This window comes from Acipenser ruthenus, chromosome 1, assembly GCF_902713425.1.
Source record: "Acipenser ruthenus chromosome 1, fAciRut3.2 maternal haplotype, whole genome shotgun sequence".
Classification (NCBI taxonomy): Eukaryota; Metazoa; Chordata; class Actinopteri; order Acipenseriformes; family Acipenseridae; genus Acipenser; species Acipenser ruthenus.
Window position 1 is genome coordinate 21,629,883 of NC_081189.1, and position 23,385 is coordinate 21,653,267.

The following is a 23,385-nucleotide window of genomic DNA, read 5'->3' on the forward strand; positions in this document are numbered from 1 at the left end:
TAAATGATATTTCAGCAGCTCCATAATTTAGACTTTCAGTAGGCCTTAGATTAGTACAATTGGAATGTACCCTACATACACCTCAGATGGGACAATGGGAGGTACAGTAGTAAATTATGATGGGCTACTAGTATTTGTTTTCTTCCAAACTGAAATGAGTGTACTGCAGTAGACTCCCAGTTACCAGGTGCACATAAAGCTCACCTTTATTAAGACACTACTATGCACTGTAAACCCGACACTTTCACCACACAACCACACGTGGGAAATTATTTCATACATTTAAGTTTCAGTTCCTCTTCTACAAGTCACCGACGTACATTTCACAGACCTTATTTCTATGAGTGCATTAATGGTAAATTACTATATAATTAAAATGTTTATTTTACTTGCAGCACAGTAGCAAAATCTAACCCTACAAATTAGACAAACTACCTGGGAAGTATTGCAGGTGCTTGTGCGGGCGGGACTGGGGCGCGAATCCATAGGAACCACTGAAGAGGGATAATTCACACGGACAGGAAGAAGTTGTTGGAGAACAGCGCTAAACACTCCCTTTGGGAAAAATGTGGAGTAACACAGCAATGGAAATTGAATAACAGGGCAAACGTAATAGAAAAAGTATGAATTAATTTAAAAAGTATAATTTGTACAAGAACGTTGTTGTTTTAAACCCACGATTTTTTCATCCGCATAAACAACAGAAAGGAAATACACACTTACCTGAGAGCCGGTGCAGCGCGTATGCCTTTCTGAAAACTGCACAGATGAAAGGGAATGCAAGTCCGAAATAACTCCACATCACCGAGAGTGTAGGCCTTATGCTGAAAGTTGTATTAAATTAAAATTGCCATGGCAGAGGAGATATTTTGTAAAGTTGTCAACGTAATTTTAAAGTGTAAAGATTGCGAGGACAGGTGAGTAGACCAAATGTAATTTAGATTTTAAATTTCATCTGTTGTAATCAAAGAACACACTTCTGTAATTATATATATATATATATATATATATATATATATATATATATTACAGAAGTGTGTGTGTTTCAAACTTTTTATTTAAGCAAGCGAATTACGGTATTTTTTAAATGACCAGTTTGGTTAGTCTTGGCACAGGTGCTGTATGTGTTGTTTTCGTTTTCCACTTCATTATTTATGACGACAGTCACGTTTATAATTATATGCCAATATTTCATGTACAATTATGTTGTGTAGGAAATAGTAAAGAGAAGCACATTTATGTAAATTAATTTACATTGATAAAAAAAAAAAAAAACAGCGGAGAGTTAATTTTCTCTGTAGACTAAATGAATATTTTTGGCTGTGAATGTCATTTAAAGGTGAGGGGAGAAACATGCACATGTCTCTGAAATACAAGCATCTTATCATGACTGATATCACACATTTGATGATTCAAATACACTGTTGCCTACAACACATCCTGTAATCGCCATATGTCCCCATTTTTTAATAGCTGTTGCTCTCCAAGATTGGGAACAGGTGGTCAGTAATGTGAAAATAATAAAGCCTGAATACTAACCTCTTCTACAACATGCAAATATTTTTTTTACTGTATATAACTCATGGCCCACAAATAAGGAAACCTTGGAAGACTATTCACATAACGCATCAATGAAATATCATTTTGTAAATTATTTGCAATACAAAGCATGTTTTCAGTGTGTAATGTGTAACCCATATTAGACACTGTCTGGTGAAATGTTTATGATTATTTTTTTATAATCTGGTTGGAAACAAAAATTAGTTTTCATCACCAGTTTTTAAACAAGCTTTAAAATGATACTAATTGTATTCATCTTGAGGTCATTCTAGCTCAAGTGGACCACATTCTGGGGAGGTGTTTCCTGTTTTTTGGTTTATGATACACAGAGCACTGTAATTGAGAAAATGGTTAAGGAAGGCGTCTTGTGCAAAAGAACTGTGAGAAGGTGGTAAAAATGCCAATTTTTAGGTTCTTTGACCTCACTTGTCTATCTGGGGATGACCTAGACCAGGGGTCTCCAACCTTGGTCCTGGAGAGCCCCTATCCTGCAGGTTACATCATCAGTGGCTAAAGATCTGGAACATCTGATAATCTTAACTAATTAAGCCAATAATTGGTTCAATTAAATAACTGAGATTGGCTAAAATGAAAACCAGCAGCCACAGTAGTTCTCCAGGATCAGGGTTGGAGACCCCTGACCTAGACAAATAACATTTTTTTGTCATAACTTTTTTTGAAGGGGTTCCGTACTAAAAATGGACCTCTCGGTCATCCCCCACATGGAGAACAATGTGTAAAAAACACTTCTTATAATATAATGAATTGCACTGCTTTTCTATGCATGCACATACCATTTACCCTCGAACCCACAGGCAAGTTTGATACATGGAGTTTATTTTCTCATCTTGTTCCCGTCCTGATCTAACCAACATCTAGTTCCATGTTGTTTCAATTGTTTAGTGTCCTTTTTGTTAATTTCAGCCATTGTAAGTAGGGCTGTATTTTTTTCACTGTAAAAAATGGCTAATTTCATGGTCTAAAAATGTGTATAAATACATGATTAAACACTTTATTAAAGCAGAACAAATAGCGTTGTCGCATTCAATATGGATAATTTTCTCTAGAGTTGTGAGACTTTGTATAAATTGATTTTATATTTTTAAATGCAGTTCTGCTTGTAAAGCATCCACACTATAATTTGACATCCAGGTGATTTATTTGCACTGTGCGGGACCTTATTTTCCCCCATTGGTGCTTGAACTCACGGCATTACCGCCTGTGCACCTATTATCAGTGATTAAAGCCTGCGGTTTTCAAACAAACTGATTATTGCTCACCAATACTGTTCTGGTATAAGAAAATTTAAAAAAAAAAAAAGTAATTTCAGCTTCCAATCACTTAAAATATGCTGACGATAATGTAAACAACACCAAGCTACAAACAGTGAGTCCCAAGCTTTAAACGTGCTACAGTATAGATAAGAACTCAACTTTATTATGAATATATTGTATTTTTTTCACTGTAAAAAATGGCTAATTTCATGGTCTATGAATATATTGTGTTATTATGTTTTAATACAATTAATACGATTTGTTTTAAAATGTTTATTAAAACGTGACCTATTGTTTGACCTCGTTAGTACAACCGGCCCCCAGTCAGGGTCGTAACCCAGTATAGGCTAAATCGCCACATTTTTGTAAAATGACTTTACACTTCCTTCAAAAGATGCAACGCGTTTCAGTAAATTCAAACGATAAAAATTCCCATCCCGCGCAGAGGGAGAACACAAACGTAAAACGTCATTAAGTAGGTTTGGCATTGCAGGGGAGATGAAGGGCGGTTTCAGTTCCGAGTGACTGTTTTTTAAGCATCATTTGTGAATGCTTATTCACCACTGCCACACCCCGTTAGAAAATGGACTTCCCTCCATTTTTTTAACGCAAAACTAAACGTGAGAGTATATGTGTACATACATGTATACTCGCTCAGTATGGAGGGAGATCACTGTCAAAAATATTGGTTTGTGTAAAAATAATTTGTACTTGTAATTACAGGTACAAATCCAAAATTTATATTCATGAGAGCCGGCAATTTCGGACAGCACTTCGGCGATAAAGAGCTCTTGTCAGGCCAAGTGAATGCATCGATCGTAGACATAATAACACGTATGTGTTAAGGAGGGGTGTCTCTAAACAAATATAGGTGAATCTTGCTAAAAAAAATTCAACTATTTTCAAAAGAGAAAGATTTGAATAGGAAATTAAGCAGACTTTACATTATAGAGATAGGATAAAAGTCGCCACCGGAACTCTTGGGATTCCCATGATGCACCGCATCGGCGGGGACAGAAAAAAAGGGAGAGTTGACTATCTTGTGTATATAGAAAATCTTTGCTGAGACTGAGACTGTCCATCTGTTTGGCGACTTTGTGCCATATTCCCGCTTTGAAAATTCCTCCTACAAATTTCCCCAACGTGCAACCACGATTGTTCCCCAATCAACAGCCTGTCCTGTGACCTCCGTGACGTATTTTTGACAGCGATTTCACGCTCTGTCCAACTTGTAATTTTGTGAGCTGTACTCGTAACCTTTTGAGTCGTAGTCGTAACTTTGTGATTTGTACCTGTAGCTTTGCTTGAGTCGTTCTCGTATTTTTTATTTGTACCTGTAATTACAAGTACAAATTATTTTTACGCATACAAATATTTTTGACAGTGATCTCCCTCCATACCTAGAGGACTACTAGTTCTCATCAGATTTAATTTGCGAGTGAACGTGAGTTTCTAACCCTGAGCCTTAATGATTTATAAACGGAATGTTAGCACTTCAGTTTTAAAGTGCCAGCCTTATATGATCAAAAATGTAGGACAGTATCCATCATATAAATTAATGTAGCAATTTGTTAGACTACAGCAATTAAACTTGCTTGAGGAAAAGAAGTGTCAAATCTGAATAGTTATTTTAAAGCTTGAGCCTTGTGTGCAACAGAAACAAGGAGTAGGTGACAGAGAGCAAAGCAGGACATTATAGTGGTGTATATGATGTAGTTACTGCAGATTCTTTTCAAATCAAGTTGACATGCAAAGGATTTTCTTTAGTTTGACATGATGGTTGTTTTAGCAAGGTTTCTTTTTTTGTGGGATAGTTGAGCAGTAAGGATGTGCAGGATGTTGGATCCAACCTCCTAATGTTCAGATATGTTTCCAGGTAAAACACATGTGCAAGGCAGCATCTCTACAATTTCTGTTCATTAAAAATATAATTTTACTTTCCGGCACCCTATCTGAAACTTTGAATTAATGAATGTAACCAAATATTATTTTTTTTTTTTATAATGTATGCAGGCTGATCCCTCATAAAAGGGATCAGCCTGCATACAGCAGCAGTGTGGAGTAGTGGTTAGGGCTCTGGACTCTTGACCGGAGGGTCGTGGGTTCATTCCCAGTTGGGGGACACTGCTGCTGTACCCTTGAGCAAGGTACTTTACCTAGATTGGTCCAGTAAAAACCCAACTGTATAAACGGGTAATTGTATGTAAAAAATAATGTGATATCTTTATAATGTGAAATAATGTATAATGTGATATCTTGTAACAGTTGTAAGTCACCCTGGATAAGAGTGTCTGCTAAGAAATAATAATAATAATACAAAAAATAAAATAAAATAACTTAAATGTTTACTTCGAAATACTGAATGTATTGACTAATCATCACAAGTCTTTTAAATTCTCATCTGTTGTCATTAAGCTCTACAATTCAGCAATTCAATTTTGTTTATACATATATATATGTATCTATTTTTCCACAATGCACATACCTAAACCAAAAGAGAATTATTTATTTATCTATCACATACCAATAGAACACCAATTTGTGATTGCAATTGTCAGTATTGAGGTTTCATAAAAAAAAAATAAAAAAAATCTAAATCAAGATGTTGGATTGATTTTTTTCATATACTACAGCTGTATAGGTGGTGAGTCACTGTACCTTCTCCATTAAGGGAGTGTACAACATATTTGTTGAGTTTATGAATAGAAATGCAATGCATAGGTGAAGGTGAAAGTATTCAGAAAATGTCCCTCCTAAATACTTTTGTTTGTTTTTAATTCAGGAGAGCGAGCATTAGACTAACAGTTGAAACTCGGAGTGCATCAAACCCAGTCCACAAAAAGGTACTGTAAATGTTTGTTTATTTTTTACGAAATCCCATGGGTAGTATATTGAAAGTTTCGTTAATGTCCTCATTATCTAGTGTAGCAGAGTAGGGGGAGGAAAGAGGAAAATGTAGTCAAGGGGTTTGGAATATGACTACATCCCCCAGAATACCTTGAGGGCTAATTGGCTGTTGAGCCAATAATGAGGCACACATGGTGTATAAAACCAGGTCTGAAATGTTTGTTTGTGGAAAGTGTGCAGCGTGTGAAGAGACCTGTGTGGTCAGACAGAGAAGAAAGGTACTGTGAATATTGTTTTGGTAACCGGTAAACTGTTTAGCAATCCGGATTATAGTTTAGGGATTGGGAAAAGTTAGTTAGTACTCCCATGGGTTTTTTGTTTGTTTATTTGTTTTGTTTAAAAGTGTTTGTGAATAAAAGTGCACAGAACTACAGTTGTGTCTCTGGTTGAGTGCTATTCCTGCTGATGTCTGCCTTGACTGCCAGTCACGTTACCACACTAAGTAAATACAAAAAGATGTTCAATAGCCCTATATTGCTTCATATCATTTTGTCTTAAAGGGCTGTAGCTAATTGAAGAATTCTGTCTTATTCATTTGCAAACATTATAAAGTTCTTAGTTTGCATGCCTTACTTTTTGGCTGACTGTTACTAGATCATTTCACACCAGCAGTGTCTTCAGGATGCCACTGGCTACAAAGCTTTCTTTAACCCTTTGTCAGCGACAAGGGGTGTAAATGCACCCCAGTGAGTTTAAAATGAACATTTCTCATAACTTTTTGAAGCACCATGAAGGTGCTTACATATGATTAAATGTTAATTGATTACCTTTTATTGTGATACCAAGCACATCCTTGTTCGCTAAAGTGCAGTATTTAACAAATACAATTTTATTATTTTTTGTGTTTAGGGAGTTTTAAAAAAGGCATGTATTCCATGTACTGTACTGTGTAGTCTATGTGCAGCCCCAGTTGACTGAATAGATTGCTGATAGTTGCAGGGCAGCTGTGATAGACTGTGTACTGCTTCTAAAATGATCGATGTAGCCCTACAAATTAATTTTACATCAGAATTCAGCACTATTTCATTACTGCATTCTTTACAGTACCCTCCTTATTGCCTCTTGCAGTACATTATTCACAGTTAATTTATTTCATGGGTTGAAAAATAATACATCGTTCTAAGTTCCCACTATTGCACGGTTAACTTGTAGAATCGATGTCTGATGCCAGGGCTTTGATAACAGTGCTGTTTGAATTGGCATTCTATTACATTTTTTTGTTATGTAAGCAAGTTCTGTTGTGCACCTTTTTTTTTTTTTTACATTGAAGCAATGTGTTGACAGATTTTGTATATTGGGTTTCCAAGTACAATATAATCATTTTTGTATAGTTGTGTTTGAGGCATTTTAAAGACATTTACTGTTGGTAGTACTTTTTAAATGCATATATAATGAATATCGAAACAGATTTTAATTGAAAAACGATTAAAAATGTTAAAATAATGAAAGTATCTGTTGTGTAGCATTATAATGTAAATGTTCAATAAAACAAAAAGAAAAATATTGTCTTAAATGCAAGAAAAAAAATGACATTTTAACTAAAACCCTAGATTCAGCATTCCTATATTCGCAGCAGTACTGGCTCCTCGGAGGAGGCATGTCTTTTGTATGCTGAAGCATTGCTGCTGTATGCTTGATTATGAGTGACGTGTTGAAGAATGGGAATTGCATAATTCAGTTTCATATTCCATTTTCTGAAGGTGTGTGACAGGGTGCCCACCCCTTGTGCATATTTATTAATGTATGTATTTTCATTTGTATTATTATTATTATTATTATTATAGTATGTTTAAATGCGGGCGGACACTGCATTTGTTTTTTGTTGGATGTTGTATTTATATTATTTTAGCCCTTCCCCAGCAGCATTTGTATATTTTCCCCAGCGCAGGTAAACTCTTTCACTTTCTTATCGCCTGTACGGTATATAATTATTTTGTTGGTCATTTATTTAAGTTTACCAAATTAAGTCTATAAGATGTGCTTGATTTTTGTCTGCCTTTCTCGTACCGTAACAACTATGTTTGAAAAATATTTTATGCAAAGTATGGTAGAAATTGAAATGCTATATCAATGTTGTATACAGTGCATTTTTAAACAGATGCTGGCAGTGTGTAACAGTTAAGTATATTAGAATAAACTATGATGGGATACTGGCTTCTTTTCTCTGTTAGTTAGTGGAGAAAATGTGTTTAACAGTCAAATTGGGGTAAACCTTTTTAGACTGCACTTGTAGATCTTTTGATCGACCCCTTCTACTATGCACTGGACTTCCCTGACCTACGCACCACGTTACTGGATCCTCAGCTGATGCACTATCCTTTCACTATTGCACTTCTATTATGTCATTGTAGAGATCACCTCTTGTAATCCTAACTGGTTGCGTCCTAGATTATATTGTATTTTAGCAGTATTATTTTTACTCCCTGTAAACTATACTGTATTTAAATGTTAATCTTGCATTGTACCCCTGTACTGCCCTGTAAAACCTTTAAGTTGCCTTTAATAATATAAAAAGAGTTGTCAGTCCGAACACAATAAGATTCTACAGCTGCTGGGATCTTAAGGGGACCCTAAGCCCTCTGCCTTTTTTCTGCCTCCACATTTTTTGGCCACCAGCTACCACTGATTTATTTATATATATATATATATATATATATAATTATATATATATATATATATATATATATACATATATAATGTATGTGTGTATATATAATGTATGTGTGTATATAAATATATGTATGTGTGTTTTTGTGGGAATTCATGTACAAAAATCATGCCTTGCTGTCAGACAATGTGAATGATTTTGTTGGCAATAAGTGAGTGTTGGACTGTCATTTAAAAACAATATAATTTATATTAAAATAAATAATTATGCTTGGCAAAAGTTTTCATATTTTCTAAATTAGCAGCAAAATAGTCCATTAATGTCCAAATCCAGTAGTTCAGGCCAGCAAACACCTTTCCCTTAGATGTCATCCTAAGTTATTGTTCACCTTTTAATACCTTTGACTAAAAATCTAATTTTAATTTAACAGGATTTGATCGTCCGGCTAACTGATGACACAGATCCTTTTTTTCTATACAACCTCACGATCAGTGAAGAAGATTTCCAGAGGTATGGCATAGAAATCCCTCCACTAAAACCTTAAACAAACAAAAAAAACTTTCTTGTGGTTGTTGTAGGATATGTAAATTATATTTGAACCTTTTTTAAATCTGGCACTGTTTGTAGAGGACATCAACTTTTACTTTTTTTTTTGGCATGGAAGTACAAAACAAACAAGATGAAAAAAGTTGTTCATGTTAGGTTTGTAATACCATTTTAGAAAGAAATACAAATGGCCACGACTCTAAGAACAACTGACATTTGGTTGATTGTTTGGAGAAGGATGGTTCATGATGCAAAACTGAAACACTTCTCTATAGTTTGGTCGTTCTGGATTGCATACTGATGGCCGGGGAACTTTACACAAGTACTGTATAAATTATATATTTTTTTCCCCCTTCACTGTCGACATAAGACGCTTTAGAATGTCAGATATTATCCAACGATCGCTGACATTTCTCCCAACTATAAGTGAGAAATTAAACTGACTGGGAAAATGTCACATGTCAATCTGCTGTAAATATCAACTGGTAAGCTGCTGTCAAAGCTTATGTAAGGGCCTGTGTGACAAATCAGTATATGTGAATCTTCATGTATGCCCTACTGCGAAGGAAAACCTTGTATGCGGTATGACTGTACAGTATGTGTCTAAACCTATATCCATATCTGTATTTTCTCCAGGAACGTATGAGTGGCCCTTAGCTGTAATAAATGTCATTCAGCTTCATGTTTTAAGAGAGACAGCAGGGGGTTGTTTGATTACAATGACTTTGGACTAATGCTTTGGGAGAAAATATTTAATTGTTTTGTGTTGTGTCAGATACTTGAAGGGAATACCCTTTATATGATGCTGTTGCTGCAGAGGAGGAAAGTTCAGTCCTCCATGTGAGTTTCTAAAATGAGATTCATCACTCTGTGCCAGTAAAGCTGTGCCACACCTGTGTTAGGTTGTACAGTTTTCCTCCAGTCTTTAACTCCTGCATTTTTGCTTAAGAGCGCTTGGATTATATTACTTAGTTGTTTTATCCTAGGAGTTAATTAAAGCCTGGACAAAGCACTTTGAAAATATGGCCCATTGCACCCTTGTTATTTTATGATCGTCATTTTGTTAGAAGTTGGATTGTTCTATGTTATATGCAAAGCCAATGTGCATATTACTTGTATTTTCTCTGTAGCTGCACACATGTGTTTAGATAATCATGAAATCTTTTATTTTCTAGCCTAAAATGCCAGCAAGGATTGTTAGTAGAATTTTCATCATTCCCTCAACGATTTATAGACCTTTTAGAACAATGCATCTTGGAGCAAACAAAAGAAGTGCCAAGGTAGGTTATGAATGTAAAGTTGTGTGTATAAAACTAAATATCTGATCAGATTTTTTTTAAATATAAAATATGTGGACTTTCTCAAGCGTGAAGAAATATTTTAACAACCATGGCATTTTGTTTAAAGAATAATGTGAATACTTGTCACTTTAACATGATTAAACCCAAGGTATCTTGAGCGTGTGGATAATGGTGTACTTCGTAATGCAGTCTTGACTATTAAACCATCTGTTATTGACTGTACTGTGGTGTTCACAACATGCTTTAGATCAACATTCAATCTGCCCAACAAATGATGCTTAGCTTTTAATATATGATTTAATTTTTATTTAAAGGTTTTTACTGCAATTGGAAGCATCATCTTCAGTCCTAGACAGATTGCCGGCCAGTTTGAATGTAATAGAAACAAACCCATTCAAACACCTTACTCACCTTTCACTGAAGCTGCTCCCAGGAAACGACAGTGATGTGAAGAAATATTTAGCAATCTGTCTCAAAAGCTTAAAGGTTCAGTATATATTTCAATTTGTTCATTTTTTTAAATGCCAGAAATGTTTAAGATATACACATTGTCTCTGTGTATTTGTCTTTCTGAGTTTATCATACAAAATAACTTATAAATATTTTAAGTGAGCATATTTCTGTTCTGTTTGTCTGTATACATAGTAAATCCTGTATACTACAATGTGTGCAAAGTACTTTGGGGTCTATTTTAATTATCTAAGCCGCGGCAGATTAAATATTGCCACTGTTTAACTTGTATTATATAAAACAGAAGATCAGATTTATAAGGAGAAGCTGACCGAAGCTTATTACACATACTCGTTTTTTTTTATGAAACTGCTGACTTCCGTTGATAAATACAAAATTACAAATTAATCAGTCGCAAATAATGTTAAATCATTGTTCAGTTTCCAGAAATGCATTATTGAGGCAGTTCCAGTTCTAGCACTACCCACTTACACTGTTAAAGCACGGTCTAGTTGTTTTCTAAGATCCAGAAAGGCGTTTACCACCCACTTTCAAGTATGAGTGACTGTGGCAGGGCGGAAGCCCTGCCTGTATAAATTTATGTGTTTTATTGTTTTTGTATTTAAGTTTGGCAGGGATGGGGTTTATTCCAGCCCTGCCGAATCCTTGTGCAGAAAGTGGCTGGAGCTTAATGGATTAAAGATCAATTAAGCCCAGCCACATGTTTGAGCAAGTTAGTTGGGGGAGAGGCTGAGTGCAGCAGGGTGTGCTCTCAGTGCAGGCACTGTGGTAGCTCAGCTTGGCTGCTGTTTTTTCTGTTCTGTTTTTAAAGTGTTTTGTTTAACCCTTTTATTTGTGTTCTTGTATTGTTAATAATGCATTAGTGCTAAAACTGCAGCTTCCGGGTCTGCTTCCTGTTGGTAACAAGCCTTGGCCACAACGCTAACCTTTCACAGTGACCTAGGAGTATGACTTCTTCAATGGCTTCCCTGTACATCCCTAAGCAAATTTTGACAGAAAAGATGGCCACAAATTAAGACAATTAAATAATGGCTACAAACTAAGAGAAATACATTTTATAGAGTAATAAGCCCTCAAAATAAAAAAATGTCCCACATCCATTTTGTTAATTGAGTAATTTATATTAACAAAATTGCGTTTTCCCAGCTAAAGGTTAATCTAAGTGGACCAACAGTGAAATTGGAAACAAACCAGATATGAACAGCCAATTTAACTGTCTCAATCATCTTGCTTTTAGACAGAAAAACATATGCTGGAGGAAAAGCTTCACAGTACTGAAGATGACCTATCTAAAAGATTAAGTATAACTCAGCAGGTATTATTTGCCCATAGATTCTTTAAAAATCTTTTTGTGTATATTTTTCAGCTTTCAACTGAAATCCCTGTTTTGTTGTTTTGCGTAGACTTTGGCTGAAAAAACTAAAGAATTAGACGGGTTGCGGAATGAATGGTCATCTCACGCCTCCTTGCTGACAAACCGGCACACTCAGGACGTTACAGCTGAGAGAGAGAAATCTCTGCAGGTCAGTTGTGTTCCTTTTTCCATCTTTGCGTTAACCGTTTGCATGTTACCTATGTTCGTTAAAGTTTACAAATTCATTGAGAACAAATTTAAGACTTGTGCAGAGTTTGCCGTATTTCTGCTGTGATACAGTTTTCGGTTCTATTTGTTTGTTTGTTCATCACAGCTTGCTTTACGACTGTAATCTACCAATATGTTGAACAAAACAGTAAACCCCCACTTTCATGAAAAACATTTTTGGGGTATTGTCCAGATCGTGCTTTCACACTTGTTTTTGCTGTTTTGCTTGCAATGTAGCAAGGTGTCAGTAGCTACACTGGTCAGCCAGGCTAGTTCAACATCATTCGCGTTACTGTGAAAAGTGCTGTGAAAGTATCAAGTATGTAGGTAATAATATCTATACAATTCATATGCATTTCAAATGCATCAGCCGATATCCATGGCGTTGTCCCGATTTCTCGGTTTCTTCCATTATGTAAATTGCAACATGAACTATGTCAGAGTAATGTTTTCAGCGATCCAGCCTCTTCCTCTGCGGTGCTGTCTGGAGTCTTCGGAGGCTTGCAGTAAGGCTGCGTCCAATGGAAAGAAGTTCCAAAATGTATCATCTTCACCCGTTAGTTTAGGCTGCACTTGTAGACTCTATCGATATACCTCTGATCTCACTCTACTCACTGATTTACAGCACACTGGATCCCAGCACTGCATCGCCTGCTATACCATGCTGCCACACTGGACCAATGCATTCTGCAAACTTCTTATTATTATAAAACAGCTTTTGTATTCATGTATTGTAATTCTACCATATTTATTGTGTTTGTGCATAGTGAAATTGTAAGTCACCTTGGATAAAGGCATCATGCTTTATGAATAAATAATAATAATAATGATAAAGATCTTTCCATAGATATCACGTATGTATGTGAAACTGTCATGTACTTACAAGATAGATTTTGTGCCCCCCCCCCCCCCCCCCCCCATTTATAGTTCAGGTCTTTAGTAGAATTTCAAGTAGAGTTGATAAAGTTCAATGCTCTCTGTTAATCATGGACACCAACAAAAATAACGAAATCCAGCAAAAATCACAGAATCTGCTACATCTGTGACTTAATCCCAGCCTTAATTATTAGCGATGGTATCGGAGGTTGGTTTATATATGATAATTTGAACTCTTAATTTAACTTCACCAAAATTATCAATAGAAGTGATAGCAGTTAAGTGCACTATGAAATATTTGAACATATTTCCTCTGAATATTCTTTGGTGTTTTAAATCGGAGGTTTTACTTTGAGAATTGTAAAAACCAGAGACATTCCTTTAAATAAACAAGCTGACTGTCAATTGAATCCTGGCATGAAGGATCCAATTTGGTGATTGTTATTACAATAGTGTGCTACATTTGAATTTTTATTTTTTATACAAACAATCTATTAAACTTAGGGCCACCAGAACTGTCACTTTTGCAAAAGTTTATGGTATTCATATATACCATATATTTGGTTGCATGATAAAGAAGGATCCTGTTTTCTCACATTTCCTTCACACAGAGCATAGTAGAGTAGAGAGAGACAATGGAGAGTCAACAAGCGCCAGGTATTTTTCTCAGTATGTACAACTTTTTATAGAACTATCTACTTTGTGAAATGTGTTTATAAATACCAGTACTGACTATCATGGGTGATTTTATAGGCTATACATTAAAGCTGTGCATCATCATTCATAGTACAGCTGTGTGGGCTGAGGCTGGGAACAAACAGCCAACCATACATTCATGTAGTTTTGCACTCTGCCACATGGGCCAAGGTCAGAATCTGAACAGCCATGCATCACACAACACCTACCCCCTTTACCTTGGCAATCGATCGCAGCTATCTAAAGCCCCTTTCACACTGGAGCTCCTACCCGGTTCCATGCTTTGACCCTGGTCAAGCGCCACAAAATACGTCTTCGGCATTTGGAATCGGACAAAGTAACAAACAGCCATGCCTGCAAGGAACGTCTGTTTATTCTGTTCAAGCCATATTTCTGTTGATTGAGATGCACCATGAGCCAGATTGCAGCAGGGATGAAGAAACATTTGCTCTAATCAACATTTGGGCCGACGATTCAGTCCAGAGAAGCTTGGATGGAACCTGAACAGATGAAAGGGTGAACGTTACTGCTTCCGGGGCATTGTGTATTTGCTTCTGTCACCCAGGTCGATCCTGTGTCAGGATCCGGGTAGGGTCCGACCCGGATAGAGCATGCCTGTGTGAAAGGGGCTTATGAGAACTCGACTCACAGCACCAAAGCAACTGAGTGGAGGCATTTCCCCTTCTCATCTAACTGTCACGGGTCAGAATTCGAATGGCAGTGCAACTTACAACACTACCTGCTAGACTTGCTGCAGTCCATAGAGTTATATGCCATGAAGAAAACCCATTTTGTGGTCTGTAGAAGTTATCGCTTTATTTTGAACTTTGTGATTCTCTGCTTTTTTATTTAAGATGTCCTCTGCTTATTGGATATCTGGACATACTCAAGTCGAATATTGTTGTTCATTCATTAATTATGTTGCTTCAAAAAGTTAATGTTTTAGGAGACACTCCAATGCTGTATGTTACAGCAGTTTTGTCTCTTAAATTGCTTTTCACAGATTCAGTCCCAGTGCCAGATAAAATATGAACAACAGAAAAGGGAGATGGAGATGGCACACAGCAGAGCAGTGCAGCACTTAGAAAGCAGAGTAGCAGAACTGGAATCCACCAACAAAGAGCTCACAGAGAGAAAGTACAAATCAGACTCTGCAATTCGAGAGCTGAAAGCTAAGCTGACAGGCCTGGAAGAGGTAAACAAGGTTTTAAAAAAAAAAAAAAAAAAAAAAAGTGCCTCCTAAGCACAAATATTGTATAATTAAAAAAAAAAAAAAAAAGTTTAGAGATTTTATGTGGTAGGACATAGGCTAATGCTGAAATTAGTGTTGTCAGTGCTGCAGTGTGTTGCTGGAATGGCAATTGAATATTTTATTGCAGGATTGCTCTGTACAAACAACTTAACCTATTGTATGTTCAAGTATACCTTGTATAATGTGATCATCAATTTTTACATTTTTTTTATTTTGTCCAAGGTAATAAGTTTGGTTATACTGTGCTGTTTGACAGGATTATCATCGAGCTAAACAAGAAGTAATTTCCTTGAGAAGAGAGAATTCTACCCTAGATTCAGAGTGTCATGAAAAAGAGAAGCTACTGAATCAATTTTTACATTTTTTTTATTTTGTCCAAGGTAATAAGTTTGGTTATACTGTGCTGTTTGACAGGATTATCATCGAGCTAAACAAGAAGTAATTTCCTTGAGAAGAGAGAATTCTACCCTAGATTCAGAGTGTCATGAAAAAGAGAAGCTACTGAATCAGCTAAGGACAAGGACAGCTGTCTTGGAGCAGAAAGTAAAAGATAAGGAGCAAGTTGTCACAAGGACAACAGATGAGTTTGAAACTGCAAAGGAGCACAAGGTATTTGTACACTCCACCTTAAACTCTGTATGTTCAGCAGACCATTTTCTGACATATAACCGCAAAATGAAAGACTAAATTCAAAACCAGTGGTTCGAAAACCAAGTACGATTTGTGAAATCTAAAATGGATGTTACTTGAGAAACTTAGACTTTAGTAAAGTTTGTGACACGTTTGCTCTTTCTATATGTCAGTCCCTGTTTTCACAATTTATTGCATTAGTAACATGGGAAGTAAAGAAGAATCTGAAGAAGAAAAAAGTATGCTTGTGTGTATTTTCAGAAAAAGTTGGAAGAAAGTGTGGAACACAAACAGTTGCTAATTGGAAATTTTGAAGCCACTGTGAAATCCCTGTCAGAGGAGCTTTTAAAGGTAATGCACAAAGATGTATATGTAAAAAAATTATATATATATAATATATTCTCTTTTGTGCTATTGGGTTACATTTCTGAAATGTTATCTACACAGGCCAATGAAATTATAAAAAAGTTGCAGGGGGATATGAAGAAACTAATGGAAAAAATGAAACTAAAAAATGCTGTTACTATGCAACAAGAGAAACTTCTTACAGAAAAGGAGCAAATGCTTCAAAAAGAAACATTGGAGCTGGACAACTTGAAACGTGCATTGGAACAAAAGGAAGATGAGGTAAAAGCAAGTCTATCGGTAACATATCCCTCGCCACGGCTGTAAATTCAAAATTAGAGCTATCAGTATGATGAAATGTTGATGACCATATATCCACAGCATGTACAGAGTAGCTTAGAAAAATATATAGCAATTAATAGTTAAATGAAAGTTGGACAAGTGGTATTAAAGAACTAGATGTCATTAGGTAAACAAATGAGGTGTTCGTATCATGGATTAAAATGACATAATAAACGTATGTCATATAACTTCTTGTGTTCAAAATGGATGTAAAAATGTAAGTGTAACATGCAGACGGACGGATCTACAGGCAGAGACACCGCCATAGATCCCCACACTCTCATACTCCCAGTAATTAATGTTAAATAATGTTAATACCAAGTCTCATTATAATTGGAAAAGAGATTTTCCATTTCTGTGGAAAAGTGTTTAAATGTGCAGAACCTTCTCCATGCGACACCACCTCTATATCCCTTTTGCTGGGGATTGATAATACATAGGGCCATTGTAGAACAACATTGCAATAATTACATAGGCTTTGCTGCACACACTTCTGTTGTAAAAGTGATTGTCTTATGCACGTACGCCAATGACTCTGTACAAAAGTACATTCTTATTTGATAACTTGGTCAAATATAACATTAGAAAATATTATTTTCTCCCTTTAGGCCTCAAAGCTGCAAGAACAACTTGATAGCACAGCACAAAAATTGGATGAAAGTAAACAGTTGCTTAAGACAAATGAAAATGGTGAGTAAATGTATGTATTGGCAAATATTTTTTTTTTTTGCACTATTGTACTGGTACAGTACTCTGTATTTCTGTATGCTGAGATACTTGTATTTAAAAACAAGTTTTGTAAAAATCATAAAGTATGGTATTAAATACAATTAAGTGTGTCAATCTCTATTCCAGTGATATCTTGGTTGAATAAACAACTAAATGAAAATAAGATAGCTTCGGTGCAAGGAACAGCTGGGTTCTGTGATTCTGCCATGCCTGGTAGCATCTCATCAAAGCCTTCCATGATGCAGAACAGCCTGGTAAGCTGACAAACTGGAACATTATCTTATTAAATACTGTGAACATAATACTTTTACTGAACAATTAAAGTGGTCGGCTATAGTTTTCCTAAGGGATAAACAACGATAAGTGTTGAATCGGTAAAAAGTAATGAACTGTGGATTCTTTTCGTACCGATTTTCAACACTTTGAGTTGTTTATGGCACTTAAAACATTTCCTCCTAATCTGATACTTGATTGTTAAGTTGGGTCATTGGATTTGGTTTTTGCTCTTTTGTTACATTTTAGGTTAAACAGTTAAAATGTTAGTCTCTCATATTGTGTGAGTGTTGTCATGAATTCACAAAAGTGTCTCTTGTAAATGAAGATAGTAGTGAGGAGTGTTAGATGTAGAACATGAAAGTGGAATTAAAAAAATGAAAATGCAAAAAAAAAGTGAACCGAGTAAAGTTATTGATCATTTTGCCAAACCTAAAACAGATGAAGACCTAAATATTATTGCCAGACATCTGTTTGAGAAGTAGGCTGTAAGCTCATTTGAATAATGGTTAAACGGAACAAATCAAAAGCTATATGAAATGTGAAATGCTAAACCAAGCTCTTTTCTAGGTGTTGTATGAAATGTGTAGTACTGTAATTAACGAATTGTTGAAATGATTGTTGTGTAATAAAATGGCATTCACTTTTCTGTTATTGTTCTGACTGTGCTTTTGTTGACTAATCAACAGTTTTCTGTGGATTCGTAGCGCAATCTGTGGATTTGCTAATCAACGGAATATTTGTTCCACACCCTCTTCTTTTCAAAGCCACACAGCCACTTTGTTAGAAGATTTGTAAAATGAATCAATCAAAAGATCAAAGGGTGATGTTATAGAAATGTTTTAAAAAGGGATTTTGTGAATAAGGTCCATTATGTGGTGTGGCTATCCCATTCTGATAAATGTGCATGGTGTAGACATGGATAAGGACATTTTTAGACTCTTAACTTGGGCATCATGCATCCTTAACCCTTCTTCAGCAGCAATAATAGGGCTCGCGCGGAAAGGAGTGCAAATGCACACCACATACGTAAATGCGGTTAACTTGTAATTTTAAAGCAAAACTGGTTTATATTATTATTATTTAAGCAATAATTTATTAAATAAAGGTTGTTGAAGTGCCAAGCATTTATTTTGCTATCAATAGTAAATGCCTTTACAATGCCACAAACACAAATATACACTACAAAAATAAATATTATATTTGTACATCATGTACAACAATTTGTCAACACATACCTAAACTTCAATATGAAGTCACATTGCACATTAAAGTAGCTTCAGTCTTCATCGAAAAAAAAAAAAAAAAAAAACAGTGCACAAGAGAACTTTCAAACATAACAAAAAATAAAGGCTCCATCCCTCAAATCTTAAAAAAAAAAAAAAAAAAAAAAAAAAAAAAAAAAAAGCCAATCTAATATGTTAAAGTTTGAAAGTCCTCCTAGATGGGGGCATATTTCCTGTCTTCTCTTTCAGGCAGCTGTGTGTGGTAGCCTGTGCAGTATATGAAAGACGTGCCCTTTTTTTCAACTCCCTTAAGACGAAAATATTTAGGAAATAAATTATTTTCAATCCTATGTTGTATCTGGTAATAAACAGGACACTATAAAGAATGCAGGTATCAAATACAGTGCTGGAAACTAATGTATTAGACACACAAATTCAGTTTCACGAAAATCATATTAGCTGAAAAAAGAAATATGTAGGGATAAATCAGTTTTAGAAGTGAAACCCTGTAAGCAGTAAGCAGGAGCTATGATGTGCTATGTGATTAATATTTTTGTAACCCTTTGAAGGCTGAAAGGGGTGTACTTAGACGAAGGATTGCTGTCGTTTCCAGAGGCAAACAAATCCATGCCTGGTATCAAAATAAAGTTAATTGATTTATCACTTAATCACATGTAAGGATATTCAAAAAGTTCTTCAGAGATCTTCAGATAATTATGACATCTGCGAATTTGAATGATCTTGGGGGGGGGGGGGGGGGTTCGCACCCCTTGCCGCTGATGTGGGGTTAATGCAAAGACTGGGAAGAATAAGCTTCTTGCAGTGTTGCTCAAACATGGATGTATAGAGGCTATTGAGACTGATGAGGGATTGAACTCCAGATGTCTTTGGTGTACCGTTGTCTTTGTGTCCAAATGACCTGTCCCATGGCCCACTGTAGCCAGTACTGTAATTGTAGGATGTATGACTGTTAATCCATCCTAATTTAGCTATCTGTGTGGTTGCACGTGTAGATAACTGTCTAATTGGGTTGTTTTAGCTTGCAGTGGATTCCCTACCAGTTTTGGTCATGTCAGTAAGTTCTCGGATCAATCTGTTACATATAATGTGGCAGTCATCTGCAGCTGCGCCAGATGGTATGGGGTTACCTTGGTTGAGACTAGGTTTGCATAATACTTGCATGTCAGGAACAATGGTGCTGAAGTATTGATGTTACATCCATTAATTGATTAATTTGTCATTTCTGGACCAGCAAACAATGATCAATTATGATAAGTAGACATTTATCATTTACAACTGTAATATTTTACATACAAGTTAAGACAAACCACCACAAAATCACAGTGGTTGTTAAGGGAATTAAAAAAAAAAAAAAAAAAAGAATGAAATATAAAACATATTTACCAATAACATATCAGTTGTTGAGGGTGGTCCGATTTTTATCAATGTTGATTTCACCTATTGATTCTCACCACCTCTATGAATTTTCAATTTCCAGTTTGCATTGTTTTTGTAAGAAACTATATAAAGTGTATTTTCAGAGTCAAATAAATGTACATCAAGTTGGATCTGAGTTGATTCAGTTTATTGGAAGCACTGGTTTCATGGTCATATTTAAATAGGATCAAAGTTGGATCCAATTTATTTTGATAAGCAATATATTTGGTATATTAAAAAGGCACCAGCTATGTCATCAGCAAGCTTAATGTGTGACTGCAAACTTGTCAACCAATCAGAGCTAACTTGGACGTGATGTTTCTTCAAAGAAATTTGAGTTTGAGCATGTTCTTCAAAGAACTTTGATCGAAGTAGGTGGTCTGATTTTCTTGGTCAAGGTTGACTCAAAAACATTGGATGAATGAAACCTTGCAAATGCAACTTTAGATGGGCTACAGAGTCCTTAATCTTACTGGGTAGCTTCTCACTACTTTTGTAACACAACTTGAGTATCAAAAAGCTTTGATAAAGATTGGGATAATCTTCTGCAGCATTTTAATTTAGTAAGGTGAGCAGCTGTCTGCTTATTATTTTTGAATGACGGCTATACTTATTCATATGTGGAACAACTATGATAAATACTGCATTTTTAATGATCTTTTTTGCTTTTCATATGATGATCAAAGCTGGCTTTTAACAATACTGTTTGTCTTTGCAGCAGCAGCCCCCAGCTCTCTACAGCACTCCTTTCTCTGTCCCCCTGATGCCCCAGCATGCCCCTTCTGCCCAGCCTTCAGATAACTATTCTAAGATCTTTGCTTCTTCGATTGGAATGCATACAGCATCTTTTGGCCCCAGTATGATTAGACACAGACCCCAGGCAGGCATCTTCTGTGTTTCTTTTTTTATATATCTTCTATCTTTTTATAGGCAGATTTTTTTTTTTTTTTATGTTTTGAAACACATTTGTACATTATACATTTTAATGGCAAGTTTGCAATTTTCTTGAAATACATCTTCATGTTAATGTACTGTACATTACGTAGCAACAGTATAAAGAGAGGTTGGTTTGCTGTAACATTCAATCCTTTATTCCTGCAGGTGCGTTTCAGCCCCCTTTCAATGAATAGTGCAACCCCTAGTGCATCTGAACCGAGACCAGGTCCATCAACTTCCACTCCTATGATACCTCATACCTCAGATAAAAAGTATGTTCCTCGCAACAATATTGTAATGTTTCATTGGTCAGGTATTTGCTCTGCATTAAAAAATAAATACACACAATAAAATATTTGCTCAAAGAGCCAGCTGCCCAACGTTTCGATATGTTGTATTTATATATAAAGTTTTCTAAACTTTTATTTAACATTCATTTTGCAGTGATGCTCCTGGATTAGACATGAAGTACTTGCAAAAGAGCATTCCGCTCAAAGCACAGAAGGGCCACAATCCCTATAATGCAGGTAGTTTGGTATTCATTTAAGTTTTTAAACACAATAAACGTCACCAAGTGTTGCTGTTTTTTTTACATTGTGTTTTAAATAATTGAAAGGTTGAACAACTTACGTAAAATTATATATGAAACAGTATAAAATAACAATTGTGTTTTGTTTTTTTTTTGTTTTTTTTCCTTCCAGTGCCAGCTAGAGCGCTGTTATCAAATCAGGTAAAACCACAAACATTATCAGCCTATTTTCCAGGGCAGCAGTCAAAACTCCCAGCATCATGAACATGAAATAGAGAAGTTAAAAGACTACAGCTCAAAAAAAAAAAAAACCTGCTGAAATGTGCTTCCCGTGGAATTAATCCAACTTCTAGTTCTCAAATGATAAATTAACAAAGTGAAATAATATAGGTGCTCATTCAAACTGCCAGATTTCAATCTTATTTTTTATCACTGGGATGTGACTTTTATGTGTATTTTCTGTCTTCATTGCTCGTACCAAAGAACTGTATTTGTGTAAATCTTTAATTCTAGCACTTGTGGGTATAATTGTGTGTGTTCAACAATTACTGCAAAGATAAACCACTGAAAAAAATGCTTATTTTTCAATGTATTATCCTTTTTAAGATAGTTGGGTCTATTTTAATGATAAGTAGTGGATATTCTAATACAAGCCCTCTAAGAAAGTATCCTCAAAGATGTGCCAGATGTGCATATTTATGCTTAACACAATCTGAAATACTGCATTACTAATGTAGTAGAGGGACTAAAGTCATTACAGTCTACTACTGTCTGCTGTGGATCTGTTTTTGTGCCATTTAAAAAAGTCTGTATTTTGAAGTAGTAAGTAGATAGCTACAGTAAATGTAAAAAAAAATATATCATAATAACCTTGAACTTAAGAGGAATAAACATATGCCCATACCAAAAAACTTGTAAATCTGTAGATTTCAAAATGCTCCATAAGTAATTCTGAATGTATTTTATAACTTAGTTTGACTCAAGGGTATCTATTTTTGTTATTTCAGTATTATGGATTTCTTTATCTATCTATCTATCTATCTATCTATCTATCTATCTATCTATCTATCTATCTATCTATCTATCTATCTATCTATCTATCTATCTGTCTGTCACACATTTAAAGTGGTTCCTTATAATCTTCTGCATTATGAATACTCTCCATGCTTTGTCAAATATTGGTTTTACAACCTTTATATTTTATATATTGAATAATGCTTTGCTAAAACTAACCTTTACTATGTCTTAAGGGTATATTGACTGTTATTGGAGATAAGCCAGGGAAACAAATGTATAGTACTGTGTATTTTATATTTAAATATTCATGGTTCACACATTGTTGGAGTAATTTTGAATAAATTATGTGTACTTTTGCAATAAAGATTGAAGACTATTTGGTGTGCAATTTAAATATGCTTTTGAAGTGAAAACACTTGTACTTGTTATGTTGGTTTATCACTTATAAACTGTACTAGATCATACAACATACCTATTAGCAATGGGGCTCTATGTTTTGGATCTATATATTGTTTTATTATGTTCTTTTTATACATTTTACAAAAACTCTAAATGTATGTCCGATACTAAAGAATAAACTTGCATAAACTCACATTGCCCAACTCTGCAGCCTGAGAGCAAGAACATTGTGATTAACCAAAGGATAGTTTATAGACATGGGCCTTTTTGAGGTACAGTATATGCCAGTTGTATGCAGAATACTTAAAGTCCCTTTTGCAGTATGTAGTATACTGGTGGAATTCTCCCATAAGACAATGTGAGAGACATGCGCACAGCTTCATTTGTTTTTATGGGATTTTGGCCCATGAGTGTTACTTACAGATGAGTATATTTTAGTATTCTACCAA

The 23,385-nt window shown here is 35.3% G+C and overlaps 1 protein-coding gene across 1 annotated transcript; it reads left to right on the forward strand.

The window, feature by feature from the left end:
• The first annotated feature begins 425 nt into the window (after nucleotides 1-425).
• On the forward strand, nucleotides 426-23,084 carry LOC131736816 (spindle assembly abnormal protein 6 homolog). Its single transcript, XM_059021994.1, has 17 exons — nucleotides 426-917; nucleotides 5,617-5,677; nucleotides 8,780-8,859; nucleotides 10,071-10,175; nucleotides 10,511-10,682; nucleotides 11,905-11,982; nucleotides 12,071-12,190; nucleotides 14,825-15,016; nucleotides 15,488-15,682; nucleotides 15,965-16,054; nucleotides 16,151-16,330; nucleotides 16,999-17,080; nucleotides 17,246-17,373; nucleotides 20,774-20,935; nucleotides 21,157-21,263; nucleotides 21,436-21,518; nucleotides 21,693-23,084. Exons 1-17 carry the CDS (start codon nucleotides 853-855, stop codon nucleotides 21,782-21,784), a joined length of 1,992 nt encoding a protein of 663 aa, XP_058877977.1. The 5' UTR covers nucleotides 426-852; the 3' UTR covers nucleotides 21,785-23,084.
• Nucleotides 23,085-23,385: the final 301 nt, after the last annotated feature.